We start from the raw sequence: 19175 nt of genomic DNA on the forward strand, positions 1-19175 counted from the left end.
GCCAAGCTGCTGTTCTGTGTCATCCTCTTTCCTGTGCTTACCTTTGTGCAACTGCATGTCTGTTACCCACTGTGCCCCAGACCGACCCAGGCAGAGATGGATAACAGTTTCTGTATTGCTGCACTTCATGGTCTAACACTAAATCAAGCATCTAATGAACTATTTCTTATATCCCAGGAGAGGATGGAGAAGGGAGTGCAGGACTGCTGGGTGCCCAGCTGGCTGCAAGTATACAAACATAACAGATAGGCAGAGACATTCTTTGGGCAACTTTAACTTCAAGAGTAGTTTGACATAAATTTCTTCTGGAATTTGGACTAGCTTTAGAGCGGCTGGCTCTTCCAAGACCTCATTTTCTGTTGTTGTAGGACAACTGCTTCTGGTATGCAGCATGAATTCTATCAGAGAAATGAATGGGGTTAAAACCAACATTGTTCTTAGCCTATCAGTTTGTTGCAGGGCTGCACAAACGGCTGCTCTGGCAGCACTGAGAAAAGCGGCATCAAGTTGTTAAGCAGCAGCAGCTTCCCCAGCGCTCCTTATGGTAACAGTGACATTGCAAAAAAATGTCTATCAAATCATGGCCACAGATCTGTTTTAAAACACTGCACTGTGAGTGATTGAGTGGATGCAATTAGTGGGCAGTGTTCTCTGGGAGAAAGATAACACAGCTATGAGCTCCTACACTGGGTGTAAAGCAGGCTTTCTCAACTGGAGATCAGGTGAACGTGGAGGCCTCCCTCACTACTTGGGCACACCAAGGGCTCTGTACAGCACAGTTCTCAAATAGTAACGAGGAGCCGTACTTTCATTCTAACAGCACCAGAAATTATTCATTAGCTTTAAATTGTTAACACAGACTTGGTAGGATTTGTGAAGCTGTTAAGGTGGTATGAATGTGAAATTGTAAGTGGCTTCCCTTTGAAGCACTTAATAATTACCGTATCCTTTCATTCTTAAACTTCTTTCTGTATTGCAGAGGTTTGGGTTGCACATGGCAAATATACCCTTCAGAAATTTCATGGAAATAAAACTTCTAAAAAAGAGGATGTTCTGAAGTGATGCTTTATCCTTTCAGAGAACGTCAGTGCAACATTTCTGGTTACATATGCTACTGTTTCTAATTTTACTATTTTTTCTCTCCTTCCCCTCCTTCCTTTTTTCCTTTGTAGGAAAGAAACTGACATCTTCATAATCAAACTGTGGGAGTTGCTGCTGAGTTTGTTCTGCGGTCATCTCTTGTTGGGCACCAGGTTAGAAATGCAGATTTGCTTTGTTTGTAAATCTGAAGTTATCTGAGTTAGAGTCTAAAATGTTGCTTAAGTTTTAAAAAGCATCATCACTCGCACTGAAATGATTGCTGAAATAATATTTGGGCACGGTGGATTGATTAACAATTTTTTTAAATTTGGATGGTATATAGAAATTGTTCAGATGTTTATATTTATGAATGACTAAATATGTTCTAACCCACTAAAGCATCTTCACTTGCAAACAAGAAAGGAAAATATTAGCTGCCAAAGCTCTAAGCAGAGTCAATCTATGGAACTACTGAAATGATTTACGTAGCACCTACAGTTCATTTCTGGAGATTCTGCATGTGCTGCTGCTTCGAGAATCTGAACATCTTCAGTGTAGTGGTAGCTATAGTATGTTATATCCCTACAGTTCCATTAGAAAATGGGATTTTTGATGTTCCAAAAACTGGGAATATATACTGACAAATAAACAGTTTGTGTAGCTAGTTGTTCCAGTCTCACTGTATATAAGCATGTTTTGTTGTATTAAACAATGTTCTTGCATAATTTCTACTTTAACATTTAAGATATTCTGTTGGTTTTGAAACAAGAATAAATGCTATAAATAAAACATTAATGAGCTGGTAATAGCTGTTGTGTGTCACTTGCTAAAGCAAAAGGTAAGGAGGTATAAAATTTGTTATCTGATATTATTTCTTAAATGCAGGTAGGTAAAACACCTCTACCGCTTACAGGAAAAGCTTCCAATGCATTTTATGATTACTGATTATAGAGAGAGATTTCTCAAAATAAGCACACAGTCATGATTGATTAAAACTCTATTTTTCATACCTTAACTCTGCTTTTTTTGCCACCACTCTTCAGCCATTGACAGTGTCATAAAGATGAATAATTGTTTGGATTTTAGTGGAGGCTTGTCTACCCTAGAAAGCGAGACATTTGGCTTTGTTTCCCATGGGTGTTTTGTAGAAGCCATTTATGATTTACTCACATAATAGCTTTAATCAGGAACTTTACCTTTCGATCAAAATTCTTGATTTGCAGTTTGTTGTAGTTTGGGACAAAGGGGTGTATACACTGTGTTTGGCTTTTGCCTATAGGAAAGAAACTGCTTTCATTGGCTACCTGAAGAGGCAGCTCTAACCTTTCAATAAATTCCTTTTTAATTCACGTAGTGCTGAGGTGGTTTTCAGAAAGCATTTACTAGTGGCTGAGGCTGCAGTTGTAAGGTTTGCTTGCCTTAGAAGCGTGTCCTACAAATGCTGAACTGGAGTGAGATTAGCAAATAGCTTGTGTTATTGATCTGTGCCTTAGGTGGTGGTGTTTGAAATGGTTGGATGGATGTAGCTACAATAGGAGTTTAAAGAATGTATCTTGCTATAGGTTCTAATGGTGTTACTAGAAGCTCAAAATATTTGTTTTAAACTGAAATAAAGCCTGCTAGTATTTAATCAGTACAAATACTAACACATTTCAGAAGATAAGTATCCTAATTCCTTCAGCATAAGGACTTCTATATTTTTAATGTACATAACCTCAGGCTGTGTATGGTTCTGATATATGTGATGTAACATATGTTTTGAGGATGAATGTAGTTTGGAAATACCACTACTGATTTTTCTTGAATACTCTTACATCACTTTACAGGCTTTCTTGTACTGGATTAAAACTTCTGCAGTTAAGAGTATGGTTTCTGATTCTTCACTACATTCCTTCTATTTTACAATTAAAATAAGCCCTTCTATTTTACAATTAAAATACAGTGTAATTTCTGTGAGACTTGGAACTGTAAAAGCCGTTGTTTTAAAAACAATATTCAGTATATCTTGTTTCCTTTGTTTCCTTTTACTAAGAAACTGAATGAGTCAAGCAGGTTAAAGTACTGTTACACCTGGAACAGAATCCTTACTTAGATGATGAGGATGAAAGATTAAATTGCTTTTCAGCAATGTAAGTGAATAAACTGCAGAGTAATAAGCATCTGCTCAATTCTTTAGTTGGACACCTTGGCATTTCTCATTCCTAGAGTTCAATCCTTGAAAATCTGCAGCATAAAAATGACTTTTTTCTCTCCAAGGCAGTAATGAGTTGGTTGCCTTGATTGGAATAATCTTGCACTGAAGCAATGCCACATGCAACACTGGAAATGTATTAAGGGACTGCACTGTCACTAATGTTCTAACTATATACACACTAAATGTTTACTTTACAGTATTTCTTTTAGTATAATGAGTTCATTAAAAAAAAAAGCTTTTGATGCTAATTCAGAGATCCATAATCTGCTCAGTGTCTTTCACATGTAGTTTTGATGGTAACTGACAAGCTGTAAGTTAATTAGCACAGAACTTACTAATGAGGATGCTAAAATCCTTACTTTCACATTTTTATTGATGCTTTTTGAACAAATTAGAGTAAGCTTGTATGTATGTCTTAAGTTTTAGGAACTTCCTGGATGTAGGTGCTGTTCTTAAGCAACAAAACTCCTGCAGTTAATTGAATGACAGGGAAGTTTTGAGAAGTTGACAAGAGTACTCATCTTCAGAAATGGGGATAACCCAAAACCAAAGCAATAAAACAAGGTCTGTTAATTAGCATGGAAGACAGCTTCTTGAATTAATATGTGGTGTTAATTAACAGGAAGTCTGATGTTGTGTTGTAATTACCACCAATATTTTTGACATACTGAGTGACTGAAGGTGAATTATATAGATAGCAATTTAGTAAACACTTCAGAGCCTGGGAACATTTTTTTCCTTTGTTTCTGTTTCTCTAGAAATATGGATAGACTTCTGCGACTTGGAGGAGGTATGCCTGGCCTGGGACAGGTTAGTATATAGCTTGTCAACATCTTCTCTTTTTGATATTAATCAGTTACTGGAATATGCCTTTAATTATTTAAATCAACACCCTCCCCCCCAAAAAACAGAATTCATAGGAATAATATCTGACTTCAGAGATGCTATATGTGTATGCAAATCACTGGTTGTTACAGTCTGACTGCTTTTGTTGGTGTGAACGCTTGTGTTGGCACTGTGGTTTTACAGAATGTTTATTAACCTTTAATTTAGTGTTTGAACAGTTCTAGTTTGAATTCAAAAGCCATGGAAATAGAAAACAAAATTCAAAATGGATTTCCAATAATAGGGGTTTTCAGAGCATTACTGTTACTCTAAGTGACTGAGTGTTCCCGTTTGCTTCTTTTTGCAAAATAAATAATTCAGTTCTTAAACGAGGTTGTGGTAGGCATTATGTCTGAGCCATGTATGTATTTCATCACTTGAAGGTAGCTGTAGCCACCTGCATGTCGCTGGCTATTGCCCTTGCTCCTGTAACTCAGCTCACAGCAGAAAGGCCCCTCTGGCAGCCATCCTCTTCCAGCATGAAGCCCACATGTGTGTGGTTTCTCCTACCTCCTTTGTGTCTCAGGTGCTTTTTTTTCTCTTGGCCAGTTGGTGTCTTCAAAAATAAAACGAAGCTGATCTTACCACGTTGGGCTGCCAGGCTTTTTCCTGCCTACCATTGATACGGTGGGGTGGGGAAGGAAAAGAACTTCTTTGTCTGAGGCTTCTGGGAAGAATCCTTTCCTTTTGGACAGGACAGCACTCCATGGTCCCATTGGTTCCAGCTGTACACAGTAGAAGGCCTTTTCCTTCTCTCCTCCTCTGTTCGAAGCCTGGAATCCAGGCTGTTGTGCTTTGGGAAAAATCAGTTCTGTTTGTCTTAACCTTAGTGATGTGTGTGTTTTCTTCTGGAATCACTGAGATTGGGAAACCTACAGCTTCTTTTGGTTGCGTATGACGTGTCTGTGTCCGGTGGTGTAATCCTGAAGCACTTGGTGCATATTCTAAAGTGATCACAGCCTCTAGGTGTTTGGTTAAATTAGCTGCAACTTTTTATGAGTATTTTTTTTCCCTTTTTATAGCTAAAATTCTATTCACACTCTCTTAGTGAATCTTCAAGCAGTCCTCAGTTATTTTTAGTTTCACTTTCTTAAGCAGTTATTTCTCTTGTTCCTCCGAGCTGCCAGCCTGCTTCATGACTCTTCAGTTTTTTAACATCTGCGCAGTCTAATCACTCAAGCTTTCACTTCTTGGTCCTCTCTGAACTTGACGCATATCAAAGCTGTTTTTCAAATTTACAGTTAACTTTCTCGGGTGTTTTCTGAATTTCTCAGCTATAATTTAAGGCTTGATAGGAAACTGCAGCAGACAATAGAACATAACAGCCAAAAGAAGCTTGATGAACTCCTCTGGCAGCTTTGGCCTGCAAGGCTGCTCTGTTTGTTTAAATATGGAATTGTCTCTTAAATGAATTGATGAGAATGTGTTGGATTGAAAAGAAAGTGGAAAACTGAATTGCTCTTTATGCAAGTTGCTGCTTGCACTGAATCTCTTGGCTACTTTTGTAGTCTTTGGCTTACTGAAGCAGTAGGAAGGATATTTAACCAGAATAATCTTGTGTCCTTAGAATATGGTGTTTTGATGGACATTCAAAGATCACTTCTGTTCTGAGTGTTGACTGAGATGTAATTGAAAGTGAATCAGAGGACTTTGAGGTGGAAGAAAGAAGTTGGGCATTTATTTTCCCACTATAGGATAAATAGGGCAACCCACTGGAAGTAACTCTATAGTGTACTAAACAATTGTATAGAACTTTGTTTTTCTTTGAAAGTTTTGCTTTTAAGGTTGAACATAGTAAAACTACCTGTTGGAATTATGCAAGAAACATCTGTGTGTAGAGACATATGAAAAAAAGAAGCACTTTCAAAGGAATGCCATCTAATTCAATTCAGCATTTATTTTTCTTTTAGCTAAAGTTTTGATTTCTTAGTGGGAGAACTGTATCAAATAAGATCAGTTAGTAGTCGATTTGATTTACTTTTTAACAAATATTTGCGCATCAGCCTGATAAGCACAGTTACTGTTTGATCTCTACCATGGGATTCTTTTTCACTGACTTGCCTTAGTTTCTTCAACAGCACCTGTCTCTTTCACCCTTCTAATACCACCTGTATTATATTATTTGCTTTCCACATTACTTTGAAACTCCAAGATGCTATTCCTACAGCCAGTTGGATTTGTTCTTACATCTTTCTTTTCAGAAGTCTTTAGATGTCTTGTATTCTACTTGGGACCTACTTCTAGCAAATCCATTTTTTTCTCTATTTACTGCTTGCTTTATCAACATATTATTGAGTTGTTATTTGAAGGCAAATCATTTGCTTTCAATGTTGAATTGTCCAGAGGTGGTCAGTGCTAAATATCAATGACCATATATGTCTTCATGTGGCTGCTAAATATCTGAGAAAGACGACATCACTATAAGAATAACCACATGCATATTTTAGCTGTGTTTTTCACCCATTGACTTATGGTTTAGACATCTTATAAACAGTTTCTTTCTTTCTTAGTCATATATTGACAAGGACTGTGTTCTTACAGAGAAGAGGAACGAAGATGCTTTGGTGTCACATAAGCAGTCCACAGTGTTTTCTGTCTGGCAGTAAACTTAGTTATTTACTTTGTGTTCCTTGTATGAGAAGATACCTATGTTAGTTTTGACCTTGGTACGATAAGTAAGACCTTCTTTGAAGCAATTCTTTGTGTGTAATTTGGTTCCCAGCTGCCTGGCAGTTTAGCATTTGAATTTCTGCTTGTGTGATATACACCGAGAAGAGTGAGTGGTTGAGGGATTTTAAAAAGATGTGGGGGACCTGTTAGAAAGGGATATGATACTTATTATTCCTTTCATTTTCCTTCTGTTGATCATAGGAGTTCAGATTTTGGAAATACCTTTATTTTCCTTTTCTTGTATGTTCTCTTCCAGCGTCTTTGCTTTGTCATGTTTTTTTTCTTCCCCTTTTCTGGTTTGTTCATTTCCATCTCGCTGTTGTTTCCCCTGAAATACTGCCCACCACTGTATTTCACTGGTGACTTAGTACTTGGTGCTGCATTGTACATTTGCTGCAGACAAATCAACAGGCTTTGTGGGGTACGTGAAAGCATTCTTCTTAAGCAGTAGGCAGGAATTTGGAGCAACACTCCTCTTCATTTTGTATGCTGAGCTATTGTTTGCTAGTGAAATGAGTTCCACATATGTCTCTATTAGACAATCCTCCTGGATGTTGATTCAGAGTGTGAGTAAATGAAGAGAGCAGAGCTGTTTGCCTAAGACTACTGGAAGAATAACCAAAGCTATGCAAGTTCTTGTCCACATGAACACACCTGCTCTATTTCTGTCTAGGTGTGATAGGGAGCAGAGAAATAAGTAATACTTCTAAAAATTATTTTTCATTTTATTTGAAAATAATGGTTTACATTGTTGTGTTGGTGTATACAAATGTTCTAGTGCATTAAATGGAAAATTTATTTGTGTCTTTCTGAATTAGCATATTTGATGGTGGGGGGAGGGGCAAATATAAAAATGGGATGGAAGACAGAGAGGAGTGACCTGTGGCTTACAAGGAATGCTTACACCTTGACGTGGAATATAGGAAATAGAAGTGCAGATAGCTATTTTATTTGAATAATGGACTTGCCAATTAGCCATCAAGTGCTTCCATCTGTGAAATAGTTGATCAGATGGGTTAGCTGGGATGTTTCCAGATTAGGGCATTGTAAATGGCACTTGAAAACTGTCACTTTGATTATGAGGTTTAAAGCATTGCAGTTTCTGATTCGGTGGAACCTTTTCCCTCATATTATCATGGGTTTTCAGAACATACTGATCCCATTGAGTAAATCTATGGCACCGTGGGAACTTGGGAGACCTGCCACTGATACGAAGTTCTGTTGCATCTGCTAATGTAGCCAGGATGGTTATTAGAAAAGAGCACTACTGGTTTGGTTTTCTGCAAGGCTTCAGAATAAGAGTTGGTGAGCTGGCAGACAAAGGAGGGTCAGACTCACATTAGCTCATTTCCAATTATCAATTAAATGCAGGTTTTCTTGATTTACTTCATTGGAATAAACTGATGTGTCTTTAAGTAAATGGCATGTTCTAGCTGGCTAATCTGCATGCTAATATCCCCTTGTGTAATAAGGCAACTTATAGAACATTATTTTAGTTAATTGCTTTTTGAAACAGCTTGTTCTTAGTTTGGAGGATACAAGTGTGTCTATTGAATGCTGTTGCCTTTAATATAAGGAACTGGGTTGTTTTGTCTGCTTTTTCTTCAAAAAGCTTGGAGCGTTTCTTATAGTTTTTGGTATCTATTTCACCTCAGTGACTTTCTCATTCCTGTATCCCCTGGGTGTGTAAACCTTGTGGCCTGAATTGTGATGGCACACAGTTCTCTGCTTCCCATGTATTTCAAACTTCTGATGTTCCTTCTGAGAGTACTGTACAAGAGCAAGAAGTCCGAATTTGCAGCTCTAGAAGTTATGCGTCTTTACTGTGCCACTGTTTGTGTGACGTTTTCCACTGAAGTCTCCAAGTACTCAGAATGTTTTTATTGCTAAAATAGTCAATATACATCCCAGCTGATTGGTGGAGGGAAGTTAAAAAAAAAAAAAAAAAAAAAAAAAAAATACAGCTCGTGTGACTTCTTCTGATTTTACTTATTTCCCCAGAAGATATCAATCCTTGTAAAGAGCAGCAAGCGTTAACATTTTCTCAGTGACAAACAGTAGTTGTCCACTGAAAACCATCCAACATCAATTCCTGTAAAATTTTTGAAGAACTTAATGGCCTGCAGTATCTCCTACAGAAATTCTCAGCTTTCATATCTAAAATCACAGCATGGTTAAGATTGAAAGAGACCTCTGGAGGTCAGCTAGTCCCTCCTTGCTCAGGCAGATATATGTGCTTGTTACGTGTTTTACATAGCTGACCATTTTCAGGAAGGGAGAAAAGCACCTATGATAAAGTAAACCATGCTATTTTACTTCAATTGACTGAGCTGAGTATCTTATTGCATTGATTGGTTGAACAGTCCTTTGTTAAAGCAGCGAAAGTTGTGTGTCATGTTTAAGGCACCAGTGTGGCTCAGATCTGCTTATGCTCAGAAGATGCCAGCCTCGTGGATAGCGTAGGCTTACTTGAAAGTTGCTGGGAATTGCTAAAAGCTGATAGAGTTTGCCTACATTTGAAATATAGTTGAGTAATTGTAACATTATTTATATCCAACAGTGCTAATGGGGGCAGGGGTACAGGGGCATTCTGGAGTCACTTCAGGAACTGTCATACAATTGTCTGAGCTGACGGGGAACTTGCCCACAGTGTGTACTTTCTTCGTGGTGTAAAACATGCCTTAAAGTGCCACTCTACAGTCATGCTTTACTAAAAATAACAAAGCTAGTGGGTTGTGCCTGAGCATTATCAGCTTCCTGTGATCTACTATTTTCCTGTAAGCTTTGGAGACCATTTTTAGCACTCTACTCTTGGCCTCAGATTTTAAACTTCTTTATTTCTAATAATTAGGCAATTAGTTTCTTTTTCCTCAACATAATTGCCATTGCAGTCCAGCTGACTTTCCATAGAAAAGACAAAGGAAACTTAGGCAAGGAAATGAGTGTAGTCATAATGAGAAAACAGGAAAAAAGACTAAACGAGAGCAGTCATCTTTGTGCCTCTGTCATTATGCTTGTTCACTTGTAATATTTTGTTCTGTAAGCAGAAAACAGCTCCCATATAGTGATCAAAATTTTCTTCATCTGAAATGCTGTGCTATTGAATAATAAGTTGCTGTGCCACTGTGCAGCCATTTAAAGAGTGCCATTTGAGCAATGGTCTGTTTTCTTCCTGTGGTGATGAAGGCTTCTCTTCAGATTTTACTAGGACCATATGTTAGAGGTGTTCTTTGTGTGTTAGTATTGGTGGGTTTTGGTGTGCTTTAGGTTGACCTCAGGCATGGCCCACAGAGGGCTACCTGAACTGCTTGACACAGTTGTTTAGAATAAGACAGCGTCAAGCATAGCTTTGAGCACAGCTTCCTGGAGGAAGAGAAAAATTCACAAATCCTGATTCCTTCAGTGTTTCATTTCTAAACCTTAGTAGTTTATGTATTGATAGGAATAGATAATGAGTTAGTGTTAGTTCTATTCTGGAGTGAAACCAACATATAGTATTTTCTGAATTTTTCCTCTTTCTTCCCTCTATAATTTCAAGCTGTGAAGAGCAGTAGTTCTCAAAAACATATGTACACGCACAAAACAATACTTGCTTTGTCACCCTATTCATATGGATATCTGTGGTTAATGCAGTGATGCGGCATACTCATCATACATCAGACATAGTCAAAAGCATCTCATGCTTTTCTGTGTGTCTCAACGAATTTTAAATGGGTAAATGTAAGCAGCCACTTCGTGCTACAGCTATTACTATTAGCAACGTAACAAAAATCAGAATATTGCAATTTGCATCAAATATGTAAATATCAGTGTATTTCTAATACATTTGAATATTGGATAATATATATTTCTTATAAAAACATTAACTAAAAGAATAATTAGAAAAAGTCTCTTTATACGAAGTACAGTGTAGCAAAACTAAGCTTACCTTATCTCAAAATAAACTAAACTGGCATCATATCACTGCTAAATCCTGCTAAATATATATTTTCTCTTACTAAGCTGTAAGCCTCCACCTCAAATGATATTTCCTATCATGTCAGAATGTCATGGGAATGGGAATGTCAGAAACAGGAGCACTGTTGGTAAAAAATATTATAAAGTAATTTTGACTATTTTGGACATTGACTGTATGTGGGAAATCTTGCATTGCCCTTGTAGATGGATTGCTGTGCTTCCATGCAATTGTTAGTTATGCAAGGGATATCATTGAGGGTTCTTTTTTCTACTCAAGAACTTGTGAATGGACATGCTAGAAACATAAGCTAAATTTTGTTGGATGATTCCTGTATGTACACAAAACTAAAATTTTGGCCATGTTCTCTGTTGGTAATTCTGTTTAATTTAAAACAAAGAAGTAGTAAAATTTTGGCTCTGCTGAAGGGGTGTTTGCAAACTGATGATCCCAACCCATTGAGCCAACTGCTCAGAGCTATACAAAGTTCTATGTTCTGTAACTTTGGGTTTTGAAGAGGAGGAAGGTGGGAAATGTTGAATGTTTCAAATCCATCTATATTGTTGTTGTTGAGTTCTGCTGTAAATGTGAACCTGGATTTTTTTTTTTTTTTTTTTTTTTTTTTTTTTTTTTGGTAGGAGACAGGGTTTTGTTAAACATACTGAGGCAGTTTTTCTTTAATCCAGCCTGTTAAAGATTTTCACAAAGATATTTTTAATTTAAAGTAACGATTGATGCCATAATATTTCCCTAGCATCCCTACTCCATTTTGGAGTCTACAAGACTCAAACTAAACATATTACTGTAATTTTTATTTCATCTGACATATGGTGTAACAAGACAATGTGATCCTTTCAGAAATCTAGGCTGTTTGTTGAGGCTTATGGTATTTTGTGGTCTGTTATGTATGCTTGATTATAATTGGTATAAAAATGGGCCTAAACATACAAACTGTTTAGACATAATGCTTGCTTCAAAATATAATCCTGTTGGTGTGGAACTGACTGTAAAATTGTGTGTGTACTAGCTGGAAAACTGCAACAAAATTTTAAATTCCTACTAATTAGTGTGTGATTTACAGTGCAAATCAGTGTATTTTCCCCTTCCTATGAATGCCATAGGATTTTTTTTTTTTTTTTTTTAAATGAGTAAGATCATTTGCTCGATCATGACTGATTGCCCTGTGCTACGGGGAATAAAACACATTGCTTCTGGTGTTTGTCATGACTGCCTTGTTAAACCTTTGGGGCCCGGTTGGTGACTTATTCACTTTGTCACTTCCCCGATTGAACTCCAGTTGTTTGTTTTGAAGTGTATTGTCTCAGTACAGAGGAACTGTTCCACAGTCATAATTTAGATAAGATTTTTAAGTTTAGCAAATGTGTAAAAAGAGGTATGGTTTTCTTAGTGTATATGTCAGCATATCAGGTTACACCTCTTCTCTACAAAGGCGAAGTAGAGAAGAGCAGAAATGCTTAGGTGGCTTTTAAGTCTTTTTTTATTATCACCCCACCTCTCTCTTTACTCACTTCTCAGGTTTTTGTGTCCTTTTTGCATGTATTCTATAGTGCTTTTCCTCCCATTCTGAGCTATACATTCACTACTGGGTTTACCTCAGTGAAAACAGTAGCTCGAAGCTCACTTCAAGTACCTGATCTTTACATGTATCCTTTAATATGCTAAATTACTATTTTTTGATGGTTGTCATTGCTTTTATACCCTTAATGTTCCTTTTCTCCCACCTTCAAAACAAATGTGATTATCTGAAATGGTTACTATGAAGGAAGTAGAGGACTAAAGGAAAAGGGTTAGTGAATACTTACTTGCATTCTAAAGTAGTGCAAGTTTTACTTTGTCTTTCTCAATTGTCTTGAGTTATAACAGCTGCAAATACGTACTGAAAGGGTTAAATCGGCATGAAAGAATTCATTTCCACTTTAATGACCTAGCCTTGCTGGGTTAGGACGATGGGGAACATGCTTCTGACTTGTACTCCTATTGCCAATTAACACCTCCTATAACAGGTTGCCTCAGCTAGTCATTGAAGCAGAGGCAGTAGAAATAGTTTACATGCAGCTTGTTTTTCACACTAGTTGTTTAATACTCACAAAATTAAACTATTAAAAGGTTCCTTCTTCCCTTACTAGGGAAGAAATATACACTACAGCAGTCACTGTTTGCTTTTGTGTTCTATGTTCACATTTAAATTGTTCCAATTGCCAAAAAAAAAAAAAAAAGGAATGATGGTAGTGTTTCTTATATATTTTACACAGCAATGCTGTTTGACACAATAAAGATAAGATTTGCTCTACAGCACTTCACTTTGCTGCCTTTTTTATTTCAGCTGCCCCTGTAAAACCGTGTTTCTTTGTTGGAACTGCTGTGCTATATTTCAAAATCATCTTTTGTTCTATTAGCATGACACTGGAACAGTATTTAAGATTTATTTAGACAATAGGAGCTGTCTCCATTTGCAGAATATTTCTCAGTTGCTGGCGTAATTGAGTCCACCTCTTATACCTATCTGGAAAAATGTAAAATAGTACAAATAAGGAGCAGTGCTCTGAAATGACATTTTAGTTCACATTTAATCAGCAGGTATTTTAATAACATAATAAAATTGGCTAAATAATTGATACCAGTTCACACCAAGAGAAAGATGGAGTAATATACCTAAAAGTGTTAACAAATTTGCTAAAAGTCCCAAGTAGGTAACACTTTGAGACGTTCGTTTTTATGCTGTTAGAATGGCAAACGCCTTTAACACTTCATCAACAAGGGCTGCCCAAGTAAAGGGCTGCTTTTTATATTGGATTATCCCTTTAACTGTTTGAAATAAAATTATGCACATCATGCATAATTTTAATACTTCAGTGTAATCATCTGTTCATAATTTGAATGCGATTCCTTCTGAATTATAAGTCATATTAGGAACACCAAAAATAAAAGGCATTTTAATTATACACAGTGTTACGAATTGGGGTTCTGCCATTCTAAGCAAAGCCAGAGTTTGATTGAATCAGTGTCACTGACCTTTAGACGGTCACAACGTGCACAAGTGCTTCAGAAAAAACATTGTTTTTCAATACATAGCATAATAACTTTTTCTTTTCTTTTTTTTTTTTCAACGGTTTTTGAATTCTAATAATTTGGCCTATACAGGAGTGATTAAAAATGCTGAATATTCCCTGACATTTCTAAATAGCATTTTCCTGCAGTTCCCCAAGTCCTAGTTCTGCAGTAAATTACTCAGTAAGCTGTGGGTCTGCAGAAAGAAGACAGTATGCTGTTTTGCAGCAGGATGGCCAGCCTGAAAGTCTGTGTAATGGGAAAACTGTGACCTTTGCCACAATGAAACCAAAAATATCAACAGATCTTCTGTACTACAGATACGAAGCTTTCTTGTTTGGGTTTCTGACACCAGTTAAATTAATTTAGTACTCTAACAAAGGATCATCATCCTCATAAAGCAAAGTCAGCAGGCAGGGAAGTTTATGAACAATGATAATAGAACAGTACATGTGCAGGTCAGTGTAAAATACTTTGTCTCCTCGTGAAGATCAGTTAATAAAGTCTTCTTATTTGTTCCCTTCTTTCATGAAAGAAGTGTGTAAAATTCTGTGGAAGATGAGCAGAGCCAGCTGAAGAAGTCTCTAAACATGTAGTGGCTATGTGGCTGCCACATACTGAGTAAGTGGTGCCCAGCTGTGACTGCCACCCTGGCACTGTCCTATAGAGTGTCATCTCTTTCAGAAAAGGAAATGGTCAGAGCTGAAAGTCAGATGGTTCCTGTTTCCAAATGCCTGTTTCTTTCAATTGACATTATTTAAAGCCCAGTAAACTACTTGGATCTTTCAAGATTTATTCAGGTGATTTTGTTTGTCAAATCTTTAAAAGCTTTGTGCTAAGAATCTTTAATGAAAGTTGGGTTTTATATTTTTCTGTTGATGGACGATTGTCTTCCAGTACTGTTTTGTATTCCATTTTGCCTATGGTATAAAATAAAAGGTAATTAAACTGTTACAAAGGTAATTGTGGACAAGATTTAACCCAATTCTTCCTCAAAATTCCTAGATCAGTACTTAAGAATCAATTCAAAATGTTGGGCAGTTTATTTTATGCTGATATTCTAGTCTTTGTTTTCTGTATAGATTGAGAATTCATACATATAATAATTCATACACTACAACAAGTTGTCTCATTTTCTCATATTTAGATTGGAATTGTAATCTATGGGGAAAACATAGTAAAAGGAAATTGTTAGATCTCCCAAACGAACAGCTAGGGAGCAAGGAAATATTTAGTTGATATGTGCTATATTATGTAGGAAAATTGGTTATCGATAAATCTACAGTATATTTGCAATGAATATTACCATTAGTTAATTTTTAAGAGTTCAAGTAAATTACATAAATTGTATGAGAAGAGTTGCAGCTGATCTTTCCTTAAAGTGAAACAATGAATTTATGGTTGCTGTCTGCTAACCCTTAGTGTAGTCCTTTTATTTACATACAGCTAATCTCACACATAGTGTACAAAATCATTCTTAGTAAATGCCATGGCTTAAAAGACATGAGGGGGAAAAAAGGATGTGGGGGAAAAAAGTTGATTTACACCACTGGAGTGTTTCCTTTTGCATTAACAATACTTCCTGTGCTGAAGATGAATCGTTGGCTATGGGTATGGACAGAGTATGGACAGAACTTATCAGAGATTTCTGTTTTTCAAACTTAGCTTCCAAAAAGCTGAAGGGATCAACAGCAATATTGACATTTAATACTTCTGGAATATTACCACCACAAAAACAAACAAACAAAAAAAACCACCACAATTTGAAAGCTCCAAGTAGTACAGAAATAATGAAAGAGAAAGATTAGGAACGAGCTTAATAGGCTAAGGCCCAGATTTATTTTTTACCTTTGCTTAAGCTAACAGTATTTTAGCTGTCTTATTACAGAAACAAAATGTAATAATATTTGTCTTTGTCTCTTTGCTGTCAGTGTTGGCCTACTGACTGATTTTAAATAAAGAGGGAAAAGTTAGGAAGAATAATTAAACTCTTACAAGTTGTGAATGCAGGTGTCTGTGCAGGGAACAAAGCTGTGATTAATGCTTCAGCTGCTGGAAGGGTGTCAGTGTGATCTGCCTCTCTAACAGGCAATGGAGAGTCCACGCATGAGAGCCAATTTAAATGTCATAACCTGCAGAATAAACTTCAGTTACAGTTCCTGAGTTTTGTCAAACCTGAACATTAGTTTCCCCAAAATCCCAATTCTTTAGTTAATAATGCGTGTTAAAATGGATGCTTGCTTGCAGTGAAGTTTTAAGATAAATCTGGGACAAATGAATATGTACATGGTGATGTCACAGCATTGGTGTTATGGTTCTTCAGAAGACAGCCAAGGTCACTGCATTTGTACTTCTGCACTCACTTTTTACTCTCTCTGGTCTAAAACAGATACAAAAATAAGAGAATAGCTTAATGCTATATATAGTCATGGATGCATAGGAGGGAAATGTTATCAAACTCAAGTTTGGCGGTTGGTTTTTTTTGTTTGTTTTTTTCATCTGTGCTTTCTTCTTATCTATGGTTAAATGGAAATCTCAGTCTGTGTGATTTCCAATATGCTAAGGGAAAAGAAGAAAATTTCTAGGATGAAGCAAGAAAGATGCACTTAAGAATGTAAAATGATGTATTTGGAGGAAAAATGTAATTCTGGAAAATGGTGAGGCATTTGAAGCCTCACCAGCCAAGTGGTTTGGTCATAGCTAAGGGACAAGTGATTCTGGTACTCTGGTCCCATGGCACGTTCTGGTGAACTGCTTGTAGATTTTTTCACTGTAACTGTTCTATTGCTTGTAAGCGTAGAATCAAATTTCTAAATCTATAAAACGTTTATTTTCCTCTCTTAATGTAATGGTGAGCATCTTTTTTTCCCCTTGCTCTGTGGTTGCTTTGTAGCCTTCACAAGTTTGTTCTGTGTCACTTGGTGCAGAGGTAACCTTTTGTCTTTTCAGTGGAAATCTGCTGCATGCGTGCAATTTGTTAACAAAATAATGAATGTACTGCTAATTGGCTGTAATGAGGTAAGGTGATACGGAATTCTGTATGTAAGAGCAATATGTCTCTTGCTCTTCATGAAAGGGACAGTTAAACTGCTGCCTCCTGTGTTTTTCATTTTCAGCAATATAGAGAACCCGTTTCAACCAATCATTCACACCTGGGACAGTTGTGCTAATTTTTGAATAACTACTCATGAGGCAAAGAGCAAAGTATTTTGTTCACAGCTTTCCACCTAGGGATCGGAGGTCCATTTTTTCTCTCGCTCTACCAGTGTATATGCGAAGTACTCCCTTAGCCTTTATCTGCAAGTCCTCTTTAGCAGAAAGCTGATGAAGCAAAGGGAAATTGCTGTTTGTGTTGGTGCCAGTTAATCATGCTAGCCCAGCAGCATTTACATTCACACCACTGTAAGAAACACATAGTTAATTGGAGATCTGGCCGTATTTTACAGCTGACGAAGGTTAGCATTGCAGCAAGGCTGACTAATGGAAACTTATCTGACTGTTAGCCTGGGTCCTTGTAACAGGTTTGTGCCGGTGCAGTGCTTGCCAGCTTTGTATGTGATGTTCTCTGTTAAGATTGCTCTTTGGGGTGGTGTTGATCTGGGGCTGGGGAATACAGGATGGGGGCTCAGTGACTTTTATTACAAAGTAGTTTAGTGTTGGAAGGCACTATAAAGATGTAATGGGGGCTTGGCTGTGCTTGTTTGCTTGTTTGTAAGATCTGCATCTTGCACACGAGTTCTTGATCTTACACGTTTTTCTTTAATTTCATAATACAGAGTACAAAAGGTTTAGAAACGGCAGCATAACAACAGTGGAGAAAATACTTGATGATTTATTCTTTTCATAGGGGCCACCAACAGATGCTCCTGCAGTCGACACAGCGGAACAGGTGTATATCTCATCCCTGGCACTGCTGAAAGTAAGTGTGTTTGTGCTCCAGCTCTGAGTGGTGCTGCAGGCTGAGCACCTGGCACCTCCCCAGGCTCTGTGCCCTTGGGCTCCTTAATGCTGCTCAGACTGATTTTTACAATATATTTAACACTAAGTGAAACATTCAGAATAAGAAACTTGATGTTTCTCTTTTTTATGGCTTAATTAGTTCTACTTTGTATAGTGCCTTACAGTTTCCAAAAGTGCTACCGGTTTCAAATTATCAATAGAGCAAGAAAAGCTACAAGAACTCTCCCAGGTCAAACTTGAGCCTTCTACTGCTTAAACTTCCATAGTTAAATAATGTCATGTCATCTTCATTCCAGATGTTGAAACATGGTCGTGCTGGTGTCCCTATGGAAGTTATGGGGCTGATGCTTGGGGAATTTGTTGATGATTACACTGTGAGAGTGATTGATGTTTTTGCTATGCCACAGTCTGGAACGGTGAGTTCTTTGTAGTTAGACCTTTTTCTTTCTTCTCCTATATAGTAAATTTGTAAAAGCTTTTCCTTCCTTACCAATTCATGCAACTCTTATTTGAGCAAACACTGCCTACCTATTAGGTATAGTGTGAACATGCGTAATTCACATATTGATACCATTTTAGACAGTTTATTATACTTGGATCCTGCTTGATCATTCGTGTTCATGGATTTCAGTAAAAAAAAAAAAAGTGACTTGTTGATATACATGTGGGTGAATATATCAATATGGAGATCACTTTGTGTATGTATAAATATGTGGTTATAACATCACTTACAAGATGTATAAATTGATAACTTCAAAAACTCATAGTAGGAGCCGAGGGAGGAATTAAAGAATGTAAAGATTTGATTAGAAGTCTATCATACCCTTAATTGTGACAGTGCTGTGGATATGCTTCAAACTTAATCTCTGTGATAGACCTCACAGTGGCACATCTCTTAAGTGATATTACTGTGATATGAAAAAATATGTATTTTAATTTTGAATAAATTAATGCAATGGACAGATATTTTAAAGAGTATAAAAAGCATAACTGGAGCTTATGATGCTTTTCTTGTGTAACTTAAGATATTGCTCTTAAAATTTGCCCACATCTCTTTGTAGCTCAAAGCTGCGAAACGAAGCATTTGAATTATTTTGTGCTGTTTGTGTGCAGTAGTAGTATGTAGCCAGTTATGTAGTCAGTTATGTAGAATTATCAAAAAGCTGCTGTTACTTATCTTGGAAAAAAATCTCTAGAGCTGAATTTCAGAAAAAACAGGCCAAAGTTTACATAATTGAAAGAAAGAGGAGGAAAAAATGAATCCTTGTGCCCATTCACTCGTGTTTGCTCATAGTAGAAATTAGACATAAAAGTCAATTCAGAGTCTTTTTAGCATTTTAAAAATTCCATTGAAATACATTT

At 36.9% G+C, this 19175-nt stretch overlaps 1 protein-coding gene across 2 annotated transcripts in view; it reads left to right on the forward strand.

Annotated features, from left to right (window-relative positions):
* Positions 1-19175, forward strand: part of PSMD14 (proteasome 26S subunit, non-ATPase 14) — a 45396-nt gene that overhangs the window by 4180 nt on the left and 22041 nt on the right. For both annotated transcript variants that reach the window (XM_048952824.1, XM_048952823.1), the window contains 4 exons: positions 1173-1253; positions 4033-4084; positions 17701-17772; positions 18110-18229. In XM_048952824.1, the coding sequence (XP_048808781.1) occupies positions 4037-4084; positions 17701-17772; positions 18110-18229 (240 nt within the window). In that variant the 5' untranslated portion in view covers positions 1173-1253; positions 4033-4036. The remainder of the gene's footprint in view (positions 1-1172; positions 1254-4032; positions 4085-17700; positions 17773-18109; positions 18230-19175) is intronic.

This window comes from Lagopus muta, chromosome 8, assembly GCF_023343835.1.
Source record: "Lagopus muta isolate bLagMut1 chromosome 8, bLagMut1 primary, whole genome shotgun sequence".
Classification (NCBI taxonomy): domain Eukaryota; kingdom Metazoa; phylum Chordata; class Aves; order Galliformes; family Phasianidae; genus Lagopus; species Lagopus muta.